The 24,454-nt window shown below is 43.5% G+C and overlaps 2 protein-coding genes across 3 annotated transcripts in view; both read left to right on the top strand.

The window, feature by feature from the left end:
- The window catches only part of ADAM17 (ADAM metallopeptidase domain 17), a 290,647-nt gene that overhangs the window by 249,523 nt on the left and 16,670 nt on the right, over positions 1–24,454 (top strand). The gene's annotated exons all lie outside the window — the stretch shown is intronic.
- The window catches only part of MBOAT2 (membrane bound glycerophospholipid O-acyltransferase 2), a 74,734-nt gene that overhangs the window by 42,495 nt on the left and 7,785 nt on the right, over positions 1–24,454 (top strand). For both annotated transcript variants that reach the window (XM_081189130.1, XM_081189131.1), the window contains exons 4-9: positions 3,840–3,935; positions 5,902–5,957; positions 7,009–7,063; positions 8,815–8,998; positions 18,793–18,985; positions 23,318–23,421. In XM_081189130.1, coding sequence (XP_081045256.1) covers positions 3,840–3,935; positions 5,902–5,957; positions 7,009–7,063; positions 8,815–8,998; positions 18,793–18,985; positions 23,318–23,421 — 688 coding nt within the window. The remainder of the gene's footprint in view (positions 1–3,839; positions 3,936–5,901; positions 5,958–7,008; positions 7,064–8,814; positions 8,999–18,792; positions 18,986–23,317; positions 23,422–24,454) is intronic.

Raw genomic sequence — 24,454 nt, 5'->3', positions numbered from 1 at the left:
TGTGGCTGCTCAAGAACAGCGATGCACATTTGTTTTATGGCTGAAATCATTTAGTATAAACAAGAATTTTAATTTATGCAGCTTATTAATAACTGTTATAAGCAAGCAGATGCTCAGTGCTGCTATCATTGGCTTTTTACATAAAATGTGCACTTCCATATTCATTGCTACAGATTCTACCATGGTAAGGGAATATTAAGACCATAAAGTTTGTGTGTCAAATTACTGTGTATACTATTGTGTTTGAATTCATTTTCTGTAGTGCTCATTACTTGAAATGTCATCTGTCTTACCTTAAGTGACATTTATCAGAATGCCTCTATCTGTAATACTTAATGAAATAATCTGGTGTTGGAGTGGGCACTGTGTAATAGGAATTACAGTTGCAGTTACAGATTTTCCAGCTATCAAACACTGTTTTACCTCCACTGCCCCCCACCAAATTTCATCTACAACTGTGAATATTAGATTTTGTTTTTTATCAGATAAGTTGGGAAACGAGTGCCTGCACTCAAAACCAAAGCTACTTTTTAATATGAAATAAGTAATTTTAATAGCTAATGGCTGTTTTGAACGCTTGAATTTTCTGGTAAAAAATGGTCATGTCTTTGGTCAGAATGATTAGCATTTGCATTAGTAGACAGGGGCTGGCCCTCAGTTTCCTACTCTAGACCTTCCCAGTTCTCATAGCAGTTGATTTACTATCTTTCTGCCCTGAAAAGCAGCTACTCCAAGTTGCAATTTCAAGTTTATGTAGTAAAATACAAACCAGGTGTTCCATGGAACAAACCTGTGGAACAACGAGAGACTAGGGTAGCAGAGATTTTGAGGTAGTTACGAGTTGCACGGTGTTGAATAAAACTTGCACCACGCTTCGATGGGCATAGTTTTCTGCGGTAGAACATTAGAAGCTGTCAGCCAGTGACACACTGGAGCTGGACAGGTCCCCTGCCGGGCAACCATCATAGTGAGAAGTCTCCAAGTGGAAAAGAAACAATAAAGGTACATAGAATCCGTACCCTGCGGGTTCAGCAAAAAGAGTGGGGAAACAGTCCTGTTTGACCAAGCCACCTCAGTTGACTGTGGCATAAAACTCCCAGGCAAAGCAAATCCGCTGGATGCAACACTGGGTCACTAAGGCCTTTCAAGTAAACCACGCAACGGCCCAACAAAATTATGGGGGTGAGGTGTTCACTACTGATGAACCGACTGGTGGTTCTGGCAGGCATCATTAGCGGAGCGGATGAAGTAAATGCTGAGGTAAAATATCATCCCCAAAATGGCTGCCCTGCTTCTAGAGGTTCTGGACAGGCTGCACCATCTCTTGACTGCTCCTGCCCCTGTGTTGAAGGAAGAGAACGCTCCAAGCATAAGGAAGCGACTTTTCAGAACCGCTCCCCGTTCCCTTCCCATCCCACAGACTAAAAATAAGACTGTAGGGATAAGTTTTTGAGAGACAAAATTCTCTCTCTCTCTCTTTCTCTTTTGATGGAGTTACAAGTCTGGTGGATCAGGGCATGCTTTTTGACAAAGTCTCCCATGATATTCTTACAGAGAAGCTGGTGAAAGGTGGACTGAGTGAGGTGGATTTATAGTTGGTTGACTGACTGAACCCAAAGAGTGCTCACTAATGGTTCTTTGTCATCTTGGGGAAAAAGGGACAAGTGGGACATGCCACATGGCTCTGCCCTGGGCCTGAAGGTGTTGATGGGATGCTCATCAGAATTACAGATGACACCAAACTGGGTGGGGTAGCTAAAGCCACTGACGACAGAATTGAGATTCAAAATGACATTAACAGATTGGAGAACTGCGCCAAAACTAACAAAATGCATTTCAATAGGGACAAATGTGGCTGATGTTATTAAATGCAGTGATAGTGTTGCCTGAGTAGATACCGAGACAGTGTTGGAATATTTCAGGGCGAAGGCATAGTTCCAGGGTTTGTACTTTTTGGTATGTGGTCCTTTGATGCTGCTGTGTTATTACTTAGAATGTAGAAAGGAGAGAGATGAGTGAGGAAAATCCTGTCAATATCAGTCTTTGTGAACAGTTACAGGTAGGTAGCCGAGTTGGTCTGCCATAGTTGAAACAAAATAAAAAAAATTCCTTCCAGTAGCACCTTAGAGACCAACAAAGTTTGTTATTGGTATGAGCTTTCGTGTGCATGCAGACGTCTTCAGATACCTATTACTTTGTTTCAGACGTCTTCAGATACCTATTACTTTGTTTCGACTACGGCAGACCAACACGGCTACCTAGCTGTAACTAGAACTATGGAGGGTACCGCACTGAGCCGCATGAAATGAAAGTCCATCAACCTCACCAGGTATCTGAAGAAGTGCGCATGCACACGAAAGCTCATACCAATAACAAACTTAGTTGGTCTCTAAGGTGCTACTGGAAGGATTTTTTTTATTTTGTTTTGAGTTCTTGTGAAGGAAGTATTGTTGTTCAAGATGGCTGTAGAACCATGGTGTAGTTTTACCTGGGAGCTTGTAGATGCTCTTCTTTTCTCTCTTGAACCTGTCCTGTCCTACAGAATCTCAAGCTTCTGCCATTATAACACGCTTACAGGCTGGCTGTACGAAAACGCTTACATGCAACAATATGAAAGTATCTGCTTTAATAAGGTTACAAGATGGCCTAAGGGCCCTTTTTAAAAACAAATTAATCCCATAGTACATATGGGACTATTACCACCTTTGTACTGTGATAATCTCAGATAGCATTACCGTATTTCTCTAAGATGCCCCCGTGTATAAGAAACACCCCCCCCCCCAATTTGGGGGACTCAATTTTAAGAAAATTAGGGGAGATGGTCCAAAGTTGTTGAGCCTCTCCCCCCATGCAGCTGCAGGCAGGAAACACCCCCCAGATTCCTTATTGTGGCATCGGGGGAATCTGTGCTCCGGCCAACCGGCTGGCTGGCGGTGCGGTGCTTCTCCCCGCCCCACCCCATGCCACTACCCATGTATTGGACGACCCCAGTTTTTTTACATGATTTTTTAGTCAAAAAATCTCGTCCAATACACGGAAAAATACGGTAATTTGCTGTGAATGAACATTGTGACAATTGCCTCTCTCATATCATGCACTGCTACTTTCTTGCCAAGTTAATTGCAGAGTTTCATGAAAGAAAGGTGTAGCAACCTAATAATGATTGCTATAGATGTAGCAACCCAATTATAATTTCAAGCCATAAAGTACACTTTGCTATTTAAAATTCTGAGCAGGAATATTGAAGATGTAGATCAGAAAAAGTCTCTAAGAAGTCAGAGTAGAAAGATAAGGGTACTTGAAAGTGTTTGCAAATAGTAGCAGACTCCTAAAATATACCGTATTTTTTGCTCTATAAGACTCACTTTTTCCCTCCTAAAAAGTAAGGGGAAATGTGTGTGCATCTTATGGAGCGAATGCAGGCTGCGCAGCTGTCCCAGAAGCCAGAACAGCAAGAGTGATTGCTGCTTTCGCTGCACAGCGATCCCTCTTGCTGTTCTGGCTTCTGGGATTCAGAATATTTTTATTCTTGTTTTCCTCCTCCAAAAACTAGGTGCGTCTTGTGGTCTGGTGCGTCTTATAGAGCGAAAAATATGGTAGATGGGTGAATCTCTCTTCTGTTGTATTGAGAAAGGGGCTATTTCAGTTGGTTATTTTGCAGAATATTCTCTGGGTGCCCTAAACTGGGCTTGTTGTGGGGAAATAATGTTCTTAGCATATGTGTGTGCGTGTGTGCCTGATCATTCATAGCTTTAAAGATTTTTTTAAAAGCTTATATTACTCTCCAATGCAATTACATGATAGATAATTTAATAACTACTTTACCTTCTCTCTTTCAGATATTGTTTTGTTTTTGCTTTGGGATACCTCACTGTGTGCCAAATTTCTAGAGTCTATATCTTTGATTACGGACAATATTCTGCTGATTTTTCTGGGTAAGAATAAATAATACTTTCTATATCCCAGTTGTTTCTCTAGCTAAATATAGTGGATTGTATCCAATTAAGACAGATTCAGAGCAGACCCATTAAAATCAATTGACATTAGTTATGTATTAGTTGGATACAACCCACTGAGGATAGATAGATGATAGATAGATAGATAGATAGATAGATAGATAGATGAGTTAAACATGTTTTCATGGAACTGTATACATGTGTGCACAATTTAAGAGTTCTTTAATCAGTTTCTATGGGTTTCTTTTGAGATCTTTCCCTATTTATCTATAATAGGAGAAGAACTCTGTACAATCCTCTCCATGCATGTAGCTTTATACTGATATATCTGTCTGGGAAGGACTGCTACCACACAAATTTCTACCTAGATTCATCACAGCTTCTTTTGGAGTTTAGATAGATGCAACATAGGAAATCCCTTGTGCCACTTTCCTGTGAAAATGCTCCCGCCCAAAGCTGTTGTTTGCCATTTGGGGCAAAGCATTTAATACTGCCTCTCCATTTAACATGTGCCTATGGTGATGTGCAATAAAAACACAAGTATTAAAAATTGCTCTCTTCATGCTGTTCTCTTCAACCAATTTATCTGCCAACGTGCTTTTGTCATCTTTCTCCTCTCCTTGGTACAAGAGGGTTTTGTAGAGCCTGTTGAGGGAGTCAAAATCCCTCCTTTATCTGTGGTTGGCGTGGGACCTCCAGATTACCATTTATTTACACTGTGAAAATGTGTTTTGATTTCTCTAGTCTGAATTGTGTAATCAGGGAATGGTGTTTCTCCTGAGTACCGATGGATCTTTGCTATATTGCTTTCTCTGTTATTATAATTACCATTACCCAAGTGACTAAAAGGCAGCAAACAATGTCTTCCGCAACATGCAGGAAAACCAATATGCTCCCTATAGGCTGGCTGTACAAAGACACTAATTACTTTTTATTGCTTTTAAAATAAGTTCAATTTTTCAAAGTCAGCTGTATTCTAATATTTATGGAGCAAATATGTGGCTGACTGCATGTGCCTGACAGGCTCAAACAGCACTACTAGATTTACTAGGGACAGCCATTTTTCAGGTACCTCTCCTTGGTGAATAATGCCCCAGATTTGGGAGTGTCTCTTAAAAAAAATAACCTAGACTTGCCATTTGTCAGGTTTTAGTCTCTTCCATTGCTTTCAAGAACACCTGTGTATATGGGAATGGCTTTCATGGTGAGAAATCATGCATTCTGTCTTTGGCACATGTGTGTGTAAATAAATGCATAAACATGAATGCCAAGGAATGGCTCAGACATCATGAGAAGAAGCATGCAAGAGCATCAGGTTTGACTGCTCCATCCTCTTCTTCACACTCTTCTGATGAAGGAATTCTGCCGCTGGTTTGTGGGAAACCATGTTGTTGTTTTGCCCAATCACAAAGCTTGTCCACAAATCAAGCATGGAAATAAATGGCAACCCTGATCAAGCTGTGATCTTGTTATGCTAGCTCAAATGAAATGGTCATTTGTTTTCTTACACTTGTCATCCCACCCTTCCTCCAAGGTCTCGCTTCTTTTAACCTGTGTATATATCTGGCAAAAAGAGGAAACCCAATGGGTTTCCTTTGGGAAAGCATTCCACAGTTGCATAACCACCATGGAAAGGTCATGCTTAGTTGCTGAATATCCCAGAATAGCTTCAAAATCAAAGCCTCTTGACAATGATCTGAATTCTTGGGCATCAAACGATATAGTTGGTTGGTTTAGTGTGGATGCTAATGCCACTGGTTTCTCTTCCACACAGGCTTACCTAAGACCTACCCATAAAAAGACTTCTAGTGGCATATTTTAAAAACAAATTAATGGCACGTTCAGTTCTATCTTTCTGTTGGAAAGCAATACTTTTATGGGTGAGATCTGCATGTTCTGTTTCTGAAGTCTTTTATTTTTTCATTTCCCTCTCACTTTGTCACAGCCCAATGATGATAATTACACAGAAAATCACAAGCTTGGCGTATGAAATTCATGATGGTAAGACTTTGGGGGGGCTGGGGGCAGGACGGTGAGCTAAATTCTCTCTTGCGGTGTGGAACATAAGCCATGTGGCCATGTTTATTTTCACATGTCTTTTAACAGGAATTGGAGATGCATAATTGTACCAATATGTTTATCTGTTAATGAGGGGAATGCTATGTGACAGTAAACAACAACAACAACAACAAAAATACGACAGCCAGAACTATGTAAAAATTCTCAAGGAAGCTTCTTTGCTCATGCTGAACATGTAGCAGGTCATGCAAGGATATCCTTTATTCTCTATTCCAGCTGTCCTTTACAATAGGTGAAGGAGTTGTGCTTATTGCCAAATTAACAAAACAGATAACTGGTGACTGTAAGGGCTGAATACTATACTACTACTTAGCTTTTCTGTGCCTTGTTCAACTGTTCTTGGTTTTTGCATGCAATATGTATCTAGCAATATTGTGGTGTGTAAAGTTATGAAGACAGATAATAAAAGAGTTCAGATACTAAACTAGAGCTGTCGTTACTGATCAGTTTAGATAGCCATTCTTATAAGGAGGAGGATGTTTTGGGACCAAGTAAGTTACCCAATTCATTTGAAAAAAAATAGGGACATAATGCTAAATCAAGGTTTAGTGTTAGAAAAATCTTGACAGTCCTTGGGCTTTTATGTTCCCCTCTTCAATGAGGAGAGCAGAACCTTCCATGGTGGATAAGCTGTAATTTTATCATGCCCCCAAACCCTACATTAATCTTAACTAAGGTTACTTAAAGCAAGCCTGCTTTTTAAACCATGGTTTGCAGTTGTTTGGTTTCCACTGACCATAGTTAACATTCACCGTAGCTTGTCCAGATTTGAACAATACACCAAGCTGCACTTTATCTACAAGGGAAATGTAAGCTACTGAGCTCATTCTTTATGGCTGCACTGAGGTGCGTTGTGGAGCCCGATGGCCCATGACTTACCGCAAGCCATTCTTGTGACGCCAGGTTATGGTTTGGCATCAGTGTTGGACCCAGCCCAATACGTTACACTCCCATTTCTTCCCTCAAACCACAGGAATGTTTCGAAAGGAGGAAGAACTGACACAATCACAGCGATGCTTAGCTGTGAGGTAAGTTTTCTCTGCTTCAGTGTAAGCTGTCACCTGGACCCTCAGACTCCACCTGCAATCGGCCATTCTGCAGAAAACAGGAAGCTAAGGAGACCCCTTAAAATTCTGGGTTGCATTCTGCTCATTTGTGTAAATTACAAATGAAGCCATTTTGAGTTTTTCACCCCCCAAAAGTAGGATAGAATAATATGCTTTGAATTAATAACTTTGGATATATTATGCTATTGAGACTGATGCAGCTCACTTTATATTTGATATGAGTCAATTCCTCCCAGACCGTTTATTTATATAGACAAGTTTCTAATAGAGTGTTGACTCACCCCTTGGATTTCCCCTTCTTTCCAGAAACCAAACCCCGTTAAATAATGCCTGTTAAGAGAAATCAATAAAGTTTGGCTTCAGGATTAAGGGGATTAAGGATTAAGGCTGCACTGGCTCCCGGTGGAGTACAGGATCAGGTTTAAGGTGCTGGTTTTAACCTTCAAAGCCCTTTACAGCCTAGGACCCTTGTACCTACGGGACTGCCTCCTCTGGTATGCCCCATGGAGGACCTTATGGTCTGCAAACAACAACACTCTGAAGATCCCGGGCCCCAGGGAAATTAGCCTGGCCTCGACCAGAGCCAGGGCCTTTTAGGCCGTGGCCCCAGCCTGGTGAATGCTATCCCACAAGAGTCTAGGGCCCTGTGGGATTTGACATCTTTCCGCAGGGCCTGCAAGACGGAGCTGTTCCGCCAGGCCTTTGGCCAGGGGGCAGTTTGACCTATTTTCCTTTGTATAAGAACAAACATGAAGGAGGCCTCCCAGCGTCCCAGCCTGTTCACAGGTCCTTATATGATCAGTGAAAACAGTTGGTACTGGCAAGTATTAACCACTCTCAATCTTAACCGATAACTGCCATTTGTCAACATTTTAATTTGTCTGAATTAATTTTAAGATGTATTTTAATTAATTGATGCCGGTTTTTATGTATACTGTGTTGTTTGTTAGATGTTAGCAGCTCTGATCCTGGCTTCAGCTGGGAGGGCGGGGTACAAATAAAATTATTATTATTATTATGAACCTTGCTTGGTTCACTAATATGGGTGATATGGGGGTAAGGGTGACATTTGCTGGTTCATGTACTGCTCTAGCCACAGGAACAAAGCTATTCTAAAGCGTTCTAGCACATGCAACCTCAGACTGCCAGTAAAGCAAAATAACCGCTATGCAAGCTGAATCTTAGGATAAACAACTAATTTCCATAGCGTGTTGAAAGATTGCTATCGACTTTTTGTAACATCCCACTATATTTGAGTGGGTTAATCTCTGTTTTCTGCGTGGCATTTACTGTAGAAATATTATGTGCTTTGCACCATGTTCAGAGGACTCCCTGGCACTCACGTGCTGCCAGATGCAGAGGAGCATCAGGCACGTGAAACAAAAAATTGTCCTGTGGTTTGATTTCCCCAACTCCCCCTTGTACTATATTGTGCCCGGCATCTTTTCAACTCACATTGACTTGTGGACAAGCACTAACCAGCTTGGGAACCAACATACAGAATTCTTAGAAACAGCTGGAGAGCCATTGGATTTTTGAGGGGGACCCCATACCTATTAACTTTCTGTCTATATAGCTAAAAGTGGAGGTGTGTGACATCAAATAGAAATGTAAGTAATTGCAACTAGAATACAATCAGTGTGTGGTTTTAGTGTTGTTCTCTTAGAAAATGTCAATGAAAACCTCACCAGATGCTTATCTTTGAATTACAGGCGCATGCCAAGTCTACTGGAGTATTTAAGTTACAACTGTAATTTCATGGGTATCCTGGCAGGCCCATTATGCTCTTATAAAGACTATATTACTTTCATTGAAGGCAGATCATACCAACTGACACAGTCTGAAGCAAATGGGAAGGAAGAGATAAAATATGAACAAACAGATCCCTCTCCAAATGTAAGATCTACGGCCTTTTTTTTTTTTGCTGTGCTGCTGTTCTTCTAGTGCATGAGAAGCTTTGTTTGCATTACGTGTTCTTTGCAGGCATAACTCTCTCAAGCTGTATCTTGAACATGAGTGGTGATCATTCACAAATGGCACAGTTCTGTCTTCAATGAGATGCTCAATAGATACTCATTAATGGACCTTGTGGGCCAACGTATAGTAGCCTCGGAAGCAGTTACATATTTCAAAATGCACTTTTAATGAAATTATCCTGCTGCTTCTAGTATTAATGAGTTCTTTTGCAGCAGCAGCAGGCTGGGGACAAGAAGAATGAATGAAGAAACTATGTACAGTGGTACCTCGGTTTTCAAACATCTCCGTTGACTAACGTTTTGGTTTTTGAATGCTGTAAATGCTTTGGTTTTCGAACACGCCTTGGAAGTTGAACATGAAATGCAGCTTTCGTATTGAGTTTTCCATTTTGAGGCTTCTGTTTTCGAACGTTTCGTAGCTCAAATGGTCTTCCAGAATGGATTATGTTCCGAAACTGAGGTGCCACTGTACTTTTTGTTAGATCTTATAATCTGAAGTAATACAGGGTGGTATTCCAACTAGATTTATCCCAGGGGACATCCTTTGAAATTAATGAATCTTAAGTAAGTTAGGGCCATTGAAATGAATGAATCTACTCTGAGTAAAACTTGGCTGAATAGCTCCCTGTATTATTTTGGATTCTAAGGTCTAACAAGTTTGTTTCGTTTGTTGCACTAGCAGAATTTGTTATGCTGGCTCTTGCCAGCACAACTGTTTAGCTGAATCGGGCCCCATATCTGCTTAGACGCAGTCTTTGGCTTTATCATCTACTGCTGTCTCCACTACCATCCCCAAAGCTGGTGTAAATATTGGTGATGGGAGAAGTTGCAGAGGAAATGACTGATGCCAAGCATTGTGAACCAGGGTTAAATGTGAGTTTGGGTGGCTCCACTCATAGTAGCTAAGGGACTACTGAACTTCAGGAGCTCATTGCCAGCCTCCTCCACCGCCCTGGCCTAGAAATGAGAAAATCTTCTCTGTTCCTAACATAGAACCATGTGGTTGACAAAGAGATGGCCCTTTGCATTTTTACTGTATAAACTTGCTAGAAAACTCCCAAGTGTTGGTCAAGCGCAGGGTCTTTAATTGAGGCTTTATAAAGAACTCTACCTTCAAAATCTCGGCCGATCACACAGTACAGGTAAGTTATCTTTAGCTGTATTGCTCACATGCTTGACATTTTTAGTTACTTACGCTGCACTAGCTTTCTGACATTACTTTTAAGGGAACCTGTGTTTGCTCTTGATATTTTACACTTCCCAACTGGCGTTAAAAGAGAAATCTGGCTGCATTTTATAACGCCAGTGAGTATTGTGTGCTTCTTGGGAAATAACGTGGATCGTACAACTCTTTGCCCCCTGCTGCGTTTGCTGTATCAGGTTGCTAGCTCAACTTGCTTACTTACATAAAAGAGTTGCACTTCAGTTTGCCATCTTGCTGAAATGCTTATCTAAGTGGGGGATTTTGGCTGAATTTTCATACTGATTTTTTTCTTTCATTTTTAAGAATAACAATGCATCATTAGATTAAGTTTAGCTTTCTTGGGTAATGAGGATCAGCAAATGGGAAGCTCTATATGAAAGAACTCTCTTTCCCCATATCTAATAAGCTTCCTTTCTCGTTTGAGTTTTATTTCTGTAGCATCAAATTAACGACAGTCCCTTCTCCTTCTGCTAACTTCGTTAGGCGCATGATATGAGCTTAATGTAAGTTTCTACTGTGCTAATTGCATGTTAACTGAATATAGTCAAAATTCTCAAGTGATTTACCTCATATCTCCCTCCTATTGTGCCTTTTTACAAGCTATCATTTGTTGGTGCTCAAACTGGTGTCAACTGTCTGAAATTAATGTCTATCTTCGTAAGTTTCTTTTTCTTATAGCTATTAGCTACCCTCCCATGTTCTTGTGGAACACATCCCCTTTGCTTATGGCTTCTTAGTAATATTTTTAGCTATTTAACCCCTTGTTAATTGCCTCAGTGTGTGTGTAACTCCTTGTGCAGCAGTCCCAAATGCCACAAGCTTTGCTGAACTAATTATATTTTGTGAAGCTGCCAAGCAAGCATCAAAATGAGCTCCACTCCAAACAGGTGTCTTAAAATAAAGTTTTAACCACCTAGGATCCTCTTAAACATCCACTGAGATTAGTTGCTGTCTTTCCCAGTGGGACATTGAATCTTAGGCATCAGATACAGAGTTAACACATAAAGTAATAATTTCTAAAATGCTTTCCAGCGCTCAGAATGTTTCATAATTTTGTGGGTGCCCACTTATGTGGAGTTCATGTAGCAAAGTGGAGTGTTATGGTATAATATAATTGGATTTTTAAAATTTTATTTCATGTGTAGCCCATGGATATATTTCATGAATACATATTCTGTGGAGGGCAGTATACATGTTTTCCATCTAGAAACCGACCAGATCCAAACCTGATTAGCTTCGGCAGGGTTGTTGTATCCTGTCCCTTCAGGCCATGGTTGTGAGTTATGAGTCAGGAAATCACAGCTTTAAATCTCAGTCATGAATTAATGGAGTTGCCCTTTGGTGAGCCATTGGCTGCATTTTGACATCACACTAAGCTGTGGATTGGCTAGATGTGAACATGTTTAGCCCCTCCTAGTTTTGTGTGCTTCTGCTTTTAGTTAATCACAATCAGTTATGCTATCCAAACTTGACAAATGCTAGTTAATCAAACAAGTCAACTTTAGACCCTGTTTTCTGAAACAGGTTTGTTTAAGCTATCCATTGTTAAGAGCAGTTCCGCAGCAATCTGTGGCTAAACCAAAATGGTAGCCAAAGCTTCTGAACTCCACCCAGCCTCATGGGAAGATGCTGGACGAATCTGTATCTCTATATATCTATATCTATTTAGAAAATCTAAAAGCATTTTAAAACAGCCACATACCTAACTAATTATTTCAAGGTTCCTGGGTACTGTATTTTTCAGTCGTCATATAACTGGGTAAATAAGAGGGTTTTTAAAATTTTCTCCTGGGCATTAATGAGAGAGAATGATGGTGCCTTACCAAGGAAGGGAAGGCATTCCACAAGCAGGGAACTTGCCAGTGAGGAGACCCTGTCATGAATCATTGCTAATTGGGCAATCGTGGATCATTGCTAACTGCTCATCATCAGCCCTGAGATGATTGCTATCATATCTTTCTTTTGAGAATTTGTAGGACACCCTATAACAAGTTTTAGGGTGGCTTACAGCAAAGTTTAAATAAATTAAACAGTCAGTGAAACAGTAACACAATGGAAAATATAAACAATAAAGCAAGCATTGCTTTCAGGGTCATTATACTTTTATTGAAATGACATTGTGTGAAGAACTTGAGTATTCATCATCAGCATCATCAGCTTTGTAATGGAGGCTGAAATGGTGACTTGCCCAATGGGCCCGGATCGAGCAAGTAGCCGAAACGAAACCAATATCCAATCCCAGCACCCTGTGCTTCTTCACCACACCGACACAATTAAGTATTTTGGCTTAACAAAAAAGAGAGACCAGCATCTTATAGATAAAAACAGTAAACGAAGGAAGGTCAGTTGCTCATCTTCAAACGTGGTGAATATGTAACTGGAATGGATCTTTGACAATCACAAAAACTTAACAGCACACACAAAATGGCCCAGTGCAAACTCGTGTAACATACAATAAGACAGAAAACAAATAGTCTTATACATATGCAATAATTACCCATTTCCAGGACATTGCAGAATCATCAGACATTCGTGTAATGAATATAATTGATGGATAGCCAGGAAAGAGCTGTTTTGATTAGTTGTTCCTAGTGAGCAGGGCCAGCCCACTCATGAGGCAAGGGGAGGCGAGTGCCTCAGGCGGCAGGATCCACAGGGGCTGCAGATCCCGATGTTGATCTTTATTTCTCCCTTGTTCCTGATGTAGATCTTCACTCACCCCTTCTTGCATGGCGGGGAGAGGGGGACACTATTTTGGGGTCTGCCTCAGGTGTTAAAATGTTTTGGGCTGGTCCTGATACTGAGTATATAGTGCCCCTCCCTACCCGTAACATAGTTTTTATTCCTTTTCCTCTTTAAACTGTTTAACATGGTTGCGTTGAGATACATCTTTGTTTACATTAGGGCATATGACATGCAACAATTAAATAAATCTAAAACGACAATGAACAATCAGATAAACGTTTCTAGGATATAGTAATTTTAATAGGATTGCTTTATTGTGTATTTAGTTATGGATGTTTACATATGTTAATGTCGGTGCAACTAGTTTTATTCTTTCTAAACTTGCATAGAAGCTTATTTCGGTATATAAATAAAAACATAATATCAAGTCTATTTTAGAAAGTTTCTGCTCTAAAAGGTACTGAATAAACCACCCACGTATTTTGAAAACATTGATAATTCATATTTCATTTGCAAAGGAGTGTCACTTTGCTCACCCAATGAAATCTCTTTTAGAACATTTTTAATTGCCTATAGAAAACTCAAACAAACTGATGACTTAAAAACATCTCTTAAAAGCACTTTTGAATATCACTAATGAAAATTTTGAAACGTGCAAAAAAACTCATTTTAAGGATTGACTTTAAGATAAAAAATATACAGTGGTACCCCGCAAGACGAACGCCTCGCAAGATGGAAAACCCGCTAGACGAAAGGGTTTTCCGTTTTGGAGGCGCTTCGCAAAACGAATTTCTCTATGGGCTTGCCTCGCAAGACGACAGCCCATAGGGAAATCTCCGGGACAGCGGGGAAGCGCAGCGCGTCTTCCCCACTGTCCTCGGACCTCCGCCCGCCGCGCGGCATCGGAACGAAGCTCCGATGCCGGGCGGCGGGGGGGGAACGCCTCCTCCCGCCGTGCGGCATCGGAACGAAGCTCCGATGCCGGGCGGCGGGGGGGACGACGCCTCCTCCCGCCGCGCGGCATCGGAACGAAGCTCCGATGCCGGGCGGCGGGGGTGGAACGCCTCCTCCCGCCGCGCGGCATCGGAACGAAGCTCCGATGCCGGGCGGCGGGGGGGAACGCCTCCTCCCGCCGCGCGGCATCGGAACGAAGCTCCGATGCCGGGCGGCGGGGGGGGGAACGCCTCCTCCCGCCGCGCGGCATCGGAACGAAGCTCCGATGCCGGGCGGCGGGGGGGGGGGAACGCCTCCTCCCGCAGCGCGGCATCGGAACGAAGCTCCGATGCCGGGCGGCGGGGGGGAACGCCTCCTCCCGCCGCGCGGCATCGGAACGAAGCTCCGATGCCGGGCGGCGGGGGGGGAACGCCTCCTCCCGCCGCGCGGCATCGGAACGAAGCTCCGATGCCGGGCGGCGGGGGGGAACGCCTCCTCCCGCAGCGCGGCATCGGAACGAAGCTCCGATGCCGGGCGGCGGGGGGGAACGCCTCCTCCCGCCGCGCGGCATCGGAACGAAGCTCCGATGCCGGGCGGCGGGGGGGGAACGCCTCCTCCCGCAGCGCGGCATCGGAACGAAGCTCCGATGCCGGGCGGCGGGGGGGGGAACGCCTCCTCCCGCCGCGTGGCATCGGAACGAAGCTCCGATGCTGCCGCGCGGCATCGGATGGCTTTCCTGAAGACTTGGGGTGGGAGGAGGGTTTTCCTTCCCACCGCCAACATTCAGAATGCTGTTCTGAATGTTTGCGGTGGGGAGGAAAAACCCTCCTCCCACGCAAGCCCCGGGAACAGAGGGAAAGCGCTGCGCGCCTTCCCCTCTGTTCCCGTACCTGTCCTGAAGGCTTGCGGTGCGGAGAAAAGCCCTTCTCCGCACCACCAGCCTGGCAAGCGGTTTCCCTAGGAACGCATTAATTGATTTTCAATGCATTCCTATGGGAAACCGTGCTTCGCAAGACGAAAAACTCGCAAGAAGAAAAAACTTGCGGAACCAATTAATTTCGTCTTGCGAGGCACCACTGTATATGTGAAAAATGATAAATATGTCAGAGTTGGCCCCCACTCTAAAATGGGTTAAATGAACAAAAAGCCGTATTGAATACAAACCTACTCCAATTTTCAGATGATTTCATATGAGCTCAGAATTGTGTAACACATGAATTAAGGAACAAGTGCTGTTAAAGAAACGAGGACAAATCTAAGTAATAATTTAGCTCTCTGAGGCATTGTACCTAAGTTTACTTTCATCAGCAAGTGTTTGATTCGAGTTCTAGGAATTTTTCTATATGTAGTTTAAAGATCTGTTGATAGATTTGGCAGTTATTTTCTAGTTTTGATAAATAGTAATAGCTCAGATTGTTACGATTAGTTAAGACTGGCTATTCTGAGAAAACAGCATTAAGGATTTCTGTACGTAGCAAAATATATTGACTTATTTGAGGTCTCCTTTTGGCTAAACATCTTTCAGATCTAAAGTATAATCTCTCTCTCTCTCTCTCTCTCTCTCTCTCTCTCTCTCTCTCTCTCTCTCTCTCTCTCTCTCTCTCCTCCCCCCACATGTGTGTGTAAATTCTGTTTCAAATAGATATAAAATTCTGATAGTTTAGACTCTTGTATTTCACATGACCTTAAAGTGTCAGATATGAAAATTAAAAGTCATAATGGATTGACATTTTGGAGGGAGCACAAGTCTTGTGACTTGAGTGACTGAATTTTCTTTTGGATGGTTTCCTGGCCAAGTTATTTCTTGTCACTGTTGTTTACTTCTTAGATCCATTACAGCAATGTAATATTTTGCTGTAGGCCCTTCCTTGCTTTCCCTGTAGGAGGAAGTTAGGGGTATTTATTTACAGGATCATAACATGCATAAAGATTTTGGGATCGGGATAACACAGATTGAAAACAATTTGGAAAAACTTCATTTATCATGACTTGGGAAAAACGGCTTCTGTATCCATTGTCTTCATCCCTAAAATACTGTTCTTATTCATAACACTATCCTTGAAAATAGAAAGCTCTAAACTCACTGAAATACAGAAAAGGATCATGAAATTCATGAGCTCCAAATAAACCTAGTAGAGCATCTAATGAAAATCTATATCACAGGATAAACAATGGAAGACTGGGGGTACCCAATAAAATAAGATACAATCAAGCTTCAGAACTGTGATAGATTCTGAAGTGGTTTGAAGATAATGATAATACACTATGAAAGATTGAACAGGAATTTCATAAGAAACAACTATGGTTTAAACCAAAGAATAAACATGATTGCACTTTTGCCTTGTTTGCAGAAGTTAACTCCAAGTTAACTCCAGAAATTACCCTCGTTATTAAAAAGTGAATGTAGCAAACTAATATAATAGACTGTTGATCTCTCTGTCTGGAAAAATCTATAGACAGAATTCAACATAGCGCTAAGTGAGTTATGCACAATGGGAATGAGGTCCACTCATGTAGTAGGACTTCCCTCCTCTCCCCCACTCAATCCTGTTCTGCACCCTTTTTGAGAAGTTCTTATTACAAACTGATATAAGGTAAAGGTAAATAACTCAGCAGGGCTTACATCTCAGTGCACATAATGTACAGTTTCAGTGCACATAAACTAACAGGAAGTCATTGCAAGTACATACCCCTCTTTTACCCGCACAACACTGCATTTTTATACATAGCACTAATGCTTTAGAAGCTCTACTTCTTTTAAAATGACTCCTGCACTTCAGTAGCATGCCTCTACAAACCTGTTCACAGCAGGTTTTATTCTTAGAACGGTGTAATTTTCACTTTTCAAGTCTTGGTACGAGATCAGATTAGATGGCATTGAATAGCAAGTTTTGGTTACTCCTTTCTCTCTTTTTACTTGATTCCTAATATACTAATCTTCTTAGATTACATGCAGCTCGACTGTTTAGTATACAATTGTTATTGCGTGCTGAATTTTCCTCTTAACGCCCCCCCCCTTTGGCTTCATTGTGTGAGACGGTATTAGTCTCATAAACTTGGGTCCCCTTCAGATATTTATTTGTCTATTTACCATGTATTAACAAAAAAAAAAAAAAAAAAAAAAAAAAACCAGGCACATTTGTATATGCCTTGGTAGGGAGAGAACTTTTCAAAAATATTGGCACTATATTTTAAGATACCCTGACACTTGAAAACCAGCTTGCGAGGAAGAACTGAATCTGTTTCATGGGGATGGTATGTACATGTGGGCAATCTAGTCCAATTTTGTCCAGTTCGTGCCCTGAGGCATCATCCTGCTTGGACAAGCCAGCATCTGCCTAACACATGAATGCTCCCTCTGCCAACTCTGTCCTACCATGATGAAAGAGCAGGAACAAATATTTAAAAACCTGCTTCTTTAGTTGTAGCTCCGCAACTGTTCTGATTTGCTTGTGTCTGGATATTTATATCCTGCTCTTCTTCTGTGCGGACGCGGGTGGTGCTGTGGTCTAAACCACTGTGCCTCTTGGGCTTGCCGATCGGAAGGTTGGCAGTTCCAATCCCCGCGACGGGGTGAGCTCCCGTTGTTCGGTCCCAGCTCCTGCCAACCTAACAGTTCGAAAGCACGCCAAAAAGTGCAAGTAGATAAATAGGTACCGCTCTGACGGGAAGGTAAACGGCGTTTCCTTGTGCGGCTCTGTTTTCGCCAGAAGCGGCTTAGTCATGCTGGCCACATGGCCTGGAAAAACTGTCTGCGGACAAACGTCGGCTCCCTTGCCAGTAAAGCGAGATGAGCGCCGCAACCCCAGAGTCGTTCGCGACTGGACTTAACAGTCAGGGGTCCTTTACTTTTACCTTTACTTCTTCTGTGCAGAAGTTAACTAGAGCAGCTAGCAAAATGGAAACAACAAACAAGAGCAATACATGCAATCCCGAGTAAAATATCAGAAATATGGGGAAGGGATGTAGCTCAGTGGTCAAGTGGGTGCTTTTATGAGCAGGAGATCCCAGGTTTGGTCTTTTGCATCTCTCAGGAAGGGATGGCAATGCCCTCTGCCTGAAATCCCGGGTAGGTGATACTGTGCTAGATGGAGCAATGGTTTGACTGGGTGTTAACGCGGCTCCTTTTGAGAGCTATGCAGTAGCGCTTAAAAGCACAACTTTTAAAAGGGCCAAAACCCCACTGAATGAATAAGTGTCACATTCCAATCTCATAACATCACTAAGCTAAAACTGGGCACGTGGGGAATGCATCCCAGTACACAGACCATCCAATCTCAGTTGCGGATTTGCGCTTCTCTGCAAGAAAATTTGTTGCTTCCAGAAATTCTGAAGAGGCTAGTGCCTACAATTGAAGAGTTGGTTCACTCCAGTAAGCCTCAAGCAGGGGTGCCAACTTGAATAAAATACTGGGGGGGGGGGCAGGTAAGCCCCGTCCTGCATGATCAATCACGTGACATGGCACATGCACACCATTTGAATGGCAACTGGGGCAGGCATCCCCCTCAAATATTTTATTGGGGAAGGCAAAGGAACCTCAGCCCCCAAGAGTTGGCTCCTAAAGTCTGGAGCATTTAGATGAAAAGCAACCTTACTATGTATATGGTTCAGTCCACGGCTGGTTGATAGCATCTCTAACGAGGAAGTGCTCATTACCTGTTGGAAGTGTTCTCCCAAGGGATCCCAGTTTCTACTAGGAAATAAGTCAGGCCATGTTTAGGCTCTAATGTTTGTTTTTATTCTTTCGGGCAAGCAAAGACAATACTGTAAGAGTTTAGTCGACCCTTCCCCCCGCCAAAAAGATAAGGCACCTTCTATACTGTAAGATGGCATCGCTTGTAAGTTTTGTTTTTGAAAGATGCTCACAAAGTTTTACATCTTGCATGTTTCAGACAGCTGTGGCGCAGAAACTCATAGTGTGCGGACTATCCTTGTTGTTTCATATGACTGTTAGCAAAACTTTGCCTGTAGAGTACAACATCGATGAACATTTCCAAGCAACAGCTTCGCTGCCTACAAGGGTTATCTACTTGTACCTGTCTCTTATGGCTGCCAGACCTAAATACTACTTTGCGTGGACGTTGGGTAAGTAGACTTTTTTAAAAAAGAATGTTCTTACGCCAAGCTGTGTCATGTTGTATAGTTTGCAGAACATATTTGAGACACTGCCCTCCTGTGGATGGTGAAAGAACTATGGATTCTTTTGCAAGGCAGTAGGAGGACCTTATTTAACAATATTTCTGTAGTGCTTAGATTGAAATACAGTGGTACCTCGGGTTAAGAACTTAATTCGTTCCGGAGGTCCGTTCTTAACCTGAAACTGTTCTTAACCTGAAGCACCACTTTAGCTCATGGGGCCTCCCGCTGCCCCTGCACCGCCGGAACACAATTTCTGTTCTCATCCTGAAGCAAAGTTTTTAACCCGAGGTACTATTTCTAGGTTAGCGGAGTCAGTAACCTGAAGCGTATGTAACCCGAGGTACCACTGTAAATCTGAAAGAGGTTTAGAAAAGTAAAAATAATAAATAAAAAGGCATTAATATATAAAACTGGGCTTTCATAAGAAGCAATAAATGAAATTATTTGCTATCTGTTAGCAATTTATTTCAACTGGATTGCAGCTTAAAAATGTTGCATGTCAGCTATAAAGTTGGGGGGTGATGTAGGAAACATTATTTTAAAGACAGAGAGGAGTGTGATTGCTTTGATTCTCTTAATTTATTATAACACATATTATGAGGCTGTCTTTTGAGAACCAATGATTCTGTTCATTTGTGCTGAAATAGAGACAGTGGTTTCCTCTTCTGCTCCAGAAGTTAAATTATTTAACCCATTCATTTTAGGATTGCTTTTGCCAAGGGCAGTTCATTGTGAATGATCCCTAGGCTTTGTATGTGTATGTGTGCACCTGCGCCTGCATTTAAGCTTTAAATGCAAGCGACACAGACTGTGCTTTTTGCATTTCATTACCACTTACCCCCACTGTTCGCAGTAGCTTCCCCTCTACATCCACGTGGGTATAATCCTGCCAGCTAGAAAAAACCACTTTATGCATCCAATGAAGTGTACTCTGCTCTCTTGTCCATAAAAGCTTAGGCTATAATAAATGTGTTAAGTCTTTAAGGTGCCATGAGACTCTGTGTTGTGTTTTACTTCACCCAAGCATTTTTCATCCATAGAATAATTTCCTTATTTTGGTACCTGCATTTCACAATAAATGGTCATTATCTTTATACAGCTCTTTTAAAAACAGGTGTGTGCATCTCTCTGTGTGTGTTGAAAGCAGTACCGTATTTTTCGCCCCATAAGACGCACTTTTTCCTCTCCAAAAATGAAGAGGAAATCGGGGTGCGTCTTATGGGGCGAATGCCTGCAAGCCTCGCGCGCCCGGCAGGAGGTCCCACCGGGTGCGCGAGGCTTGGGGCAGCAGCCTGTCGCCTGAAGCACGGGGAGCCCTCGGGAGGGCTCCCCCTGCTTCGGGCGAGTGTCTGCAAGCCTCGCGCACCCGGCAGGAGGTCCCACCGGGTGCGCGAGGCTTGGGGCAGCAGCCTGTCGCCCGAAGCACGGGGAGCCCTCGGGAGGGCTCCCCCTGCTTCGGGCGAGTGTCTGCAAGCCTCGCGCACCCGGCAGGAGGTCCCACCGGGTGCGTGAGGCTTGGGGCGGCAGCGGACTGCTAGCTTCTAGGTGCGCGCAAGCAGTCCGGTGGGACCTCCTGCCGGGTGCGCGAGGCTTGGGGCGGCAGCGGACTGCTTGCGCGCACCTAGAAGCTTGGGGCGCGCTGAGCTCAGCACGCCCCAAGCTCCTGGTATAGCGCAGCGATCCGCTAGCCCTGGGAGAGCCCCGCGGCTCTCCCAGGGCTAGCGGACTGCTTGCCCGCACGCAGAAGCTTGGGGCGCGCTGACCTCAGCTTGCCCCAAGCTTCTGGATTAGCGCAGGAGTCCGCTAGCCCTGGGAGAGGCGCCCGGCTCTCCCATGCTAGCGGAGACCTTGCCTGCACGCAGAAGCTTGGGGCGCGCTGAGCTCCGCACGCCCCAAGCTCCTGGTGTAGCGCAGCGCACCTGGGGGGGAAATAAAATTTTTTTCCTTTATTTCCCCCCAAAAAATCTAGGTGCGTCTTATGGGCCGGTGCGTCTTATGGGGCGAAAAATACGGTAATTAAAAGCTGTTGATTTCAAAACAGCAACACCCCCCCCCCCCAGATTAGCTGTACAGTGGTACCTCGGGTTAAGTACTTAATTCGTTCCGGAGGTCCGTTCTTAACCTGAAACTGTTCTTAACCTGAAGCACCACTTTAGCTAATGGGGCCTCCTGCTGCTGCTGTGCTGCCGGAGCACGATTTCTGTTCTCATCCTGAAGCAAAGTTCTTAACCCGAGGTACTATTTCTGGGTTAGTCTGTAACCTGAAGCGTATGTAATTCGAGGTACCACTGTACCTTCATATCAGCCAGCAAGGCAAGTTTTATGTTAACTTTGCATTTAGTCATTTAGAATATAGCAATAGATTATCTGTAATTCTGAAGGAAAAGTTTTATTTATGCTAATGAGGGAGGACAAGAGAGTCTTATTTGCTTTTGATAGTGATGTATATTATGACAAGAGAGCCAGTCGGGGTCAGAAGCATCACAAAGGTTTATAGCTGTGATTGATGGCAAATAGTATTGTTAAGGGAGCTGTTGTCACTACAGTTGTAGAAAGTATACCACATTTCTGGTGGCAGAAGATGTCAAGTGACACATTTTTCTTTCCTTTAGGTGATTGTATTGAGGAATACAGTGGTGCCTCGCAAGACAAAATTAATTCGTTCCGCAAGTTTTTTCTTCTTGCGAGTTTTTTGTCTTGCGATGCACGGTTTCCCATAGGAATGCATTGAAAATCAATTAATGCGTTCCTATGGAAACCGCCTTCAGACCAGGTCCGGGGACAGTCTGTCCCCCGACCTCTTCTGAAGGCTGGGGGGGGGGGAAAGGGCTTTTCTTCCCACCCCCAGCATTTAAAAAAACCCCGATCTTAAAATGCTGGCGGGCGGCATCTTAAAATGCTGGCGGGCGGCATTTTAAAATGCGATCTTAAAATGCTGGCGGGCGGCATTTTAAAATCGCCCGGGACAGCGGAGGACTTCTCCGCTGTCCGGGGCGATGTAAAAGCTCCTGGGAAGGCAGGCAGGGGGGGACAAAGACTTTTGCCCCCCGCCCACCTTCAGAAGAGGTCCTGGACCTCTTCTGAAGGCGGGCGGGGGGCGAAAGTCTTTGCTCCCCACCGCCTGCCTTCCAAAGCCGTCCGGGACAGCGGAGAAACGTGCTGCCTTTCTCCGCTCTCCCGGGAAGGCAGGCAGGGGGGAGCAAAGACTTTCGCCCCCCGCCCGCCTTCAGAAGAGGTCCTGGACCTCTTCTGAAGGTGGGCGGGGGGCGAAAGTCTTTGCCCCCCCCCGCCTGCCTTCAAAAGCCGTCCGGGACAGCGGAGAAACGCGCTGCCTTTCTCCGCTCTCCCGGGAAGGCAGGCAGGGGGGAGCAAAGACTTTCGCCCCCCGTCCGCCTTCAGAAGAGGTCCAGGACCTCTTCTGAAGGCGGGCGGGGGGCGAAAGTCTTTGCTCCCCCCCGCCTGCCTTCAAAAGCCGTCCGCGATAGCGGGAAGCGCTTCCCTGCTATCCCGGACTGCTTTTAAAATGCTGGCGGTGGGGAGCAAAGCCTTTCGGCCCCCGCCGGCCTTCCTGGACCTCTTCTGAAGGCCGGAGGGGGGGAAAGGCTTTGCTCCCCACCACCAGCATTTAAAAGAGGTCCCCGGAGATTTCCCTATGGGCTTTCTTCTTGCGAAGCAAGCCCATAGGGAAATTCGTCTTGCAAAGCGCCTCCAAAACAGAAAACCCTTTCGTCTTGCGGGTTTTCCGTCTTGCGAGGCATTCGTCTTGCGAGGTACCACTGTAGTTCATTTTTGTTTGGCTATTAAGGAAAAAGAAATAAGGAAGGTTTTCTCTCATTTCCATTGCATATGAAGCATATGATTAAGATTTTAGTGTGACTATAAAAGCACAATACACTTATAACATTAAATTATCACCAAAGCCCACATTATACCAAGAAGTCCATACTTTATTAGTTAGGCGTGTGCATGAAATGAGAGCAGTAATGCAGTTTTCTCAGGCTTCAGACTGGCAGAGAATTTTTTTTATTACCTTTTCCCTTCTCATTTGACTGAAACTTCTTTTATTGCAACTTTGAAAAGTGTTTTAGATGTCTTGCATCATCTATCTGGTCAAACCAGCCTCGTCGGGGACTTGGCTTTTCATTGAAAATTGTGACCGATGTTACGAAAGCTTCTAAGCAGACATTTCAAACTTAAAACGCGAAAGAAGCCGAAATGTAAATCTCATTTTATATGATTTTTAAGCTTCTTGCAAATTATTCCCTTCTTTCTTTGCAGCAGATGCAATTAATAATGCAGCTGGGTTTGGATTTAGAGGATATGATAAAAATGGACTCTCGCACTGGGATTCAATTTCAAATCTAAGAATTCTTCATATAGAGGTTGGTATATGGATCTTCTGAAAATGTTAATGGAAAATGTTGAAAGTTGGATTTGTATCGGGCCTTTTCTGGTATAACTTTAGTAATGAGATACATATAATGTGAGACGGGAATGGAAGAATTCCAGTTGCCAGTAGTGCACTAAAATCAATTATGGAAACTAGCATTCAGGTTGCTAAAATGAGCAGCTTTGTCACATTCCTCCTGTTGGGTTACTAGCCATCTTGCTCCCGCTGTCTCCTTCTTATGTTCCATTTCCTCTACTGGAAATGAGGACTTGCATTCTCCCTTTATGAAAAGAGAAGAAGCTGAATCGCCTCCATGTGAAGAAAAGGTGCATTGCTTATGTAGAGGAAGTCTTCCCATTCTACGTAGTAGATGGTGCCGGTCCACTGCTTTGAATGGAGCACATCAAAGAGAAGGAAACAAGTGATGGAACTTCTGCCACTTTTTAGGTGCCTGTGTATAGTGAAAAGTTCAGCCCCAGCCAACATTTCCAGGTTTTCAATTTAGAATCCTCATTTCTTCACTTACAGAATTCTGTTTCTTGAACAGAATTTTGTTGTAGAGAGTCAGGGCTGAAAGAAGAGAATTTTTTTAATTTTGGGGGGCCAGCTATACTTGTTTGGCTCCCTCTGAAATGGCAGCAAAACTCTTTTAAACTCTTGTTTGTCCAGTGGCACTATAAGAGAGGCATAGCCTAAATATACTTAGACCAAACCTTGAGACAAACCCTTCCACATCCTTCGGCACTTGCTATAGGGGTGTCTGTGTTTGTTGAGAAAGGGGAAGCGGCACACTTGGCAATCCATCCCCACTGTGAGTCATGAAATGCTCCTGGTATAATGAGCACACCTTCAACAGTGTAGCCTCTTCATCTCTGTTTGCGTATGGTGCAGCCAGTCGGAGTAGCATGCGACACGTCTAGGTGATTGTCAGCCACAACATTTCGAAACGCAGCCAAGATGGCTCAAAGTAGATTATACTTTTGTCCCCACCCCTGAAAGAAACCTTTTTCATTTGCCCATCAGTA

The sequence above is a fragment of the Podarcis bocagei genome (genome assembly GCF_964188305.1).
Source record: "Podarcis bocagei genome assembly, chromosome: 3".
Classification (NCBI taxonomy): Eukaryota; Metazoa; Chordata; class Lepidosauria; order Squamata; family Lacertidae; genus Podarcis; species Podarcis bocagei.
The sequence above is the reverse complement of the archived record's forward strand: the minus strand, read 5'-3'. Positions and strand labels throughout refer to the sequence as shown.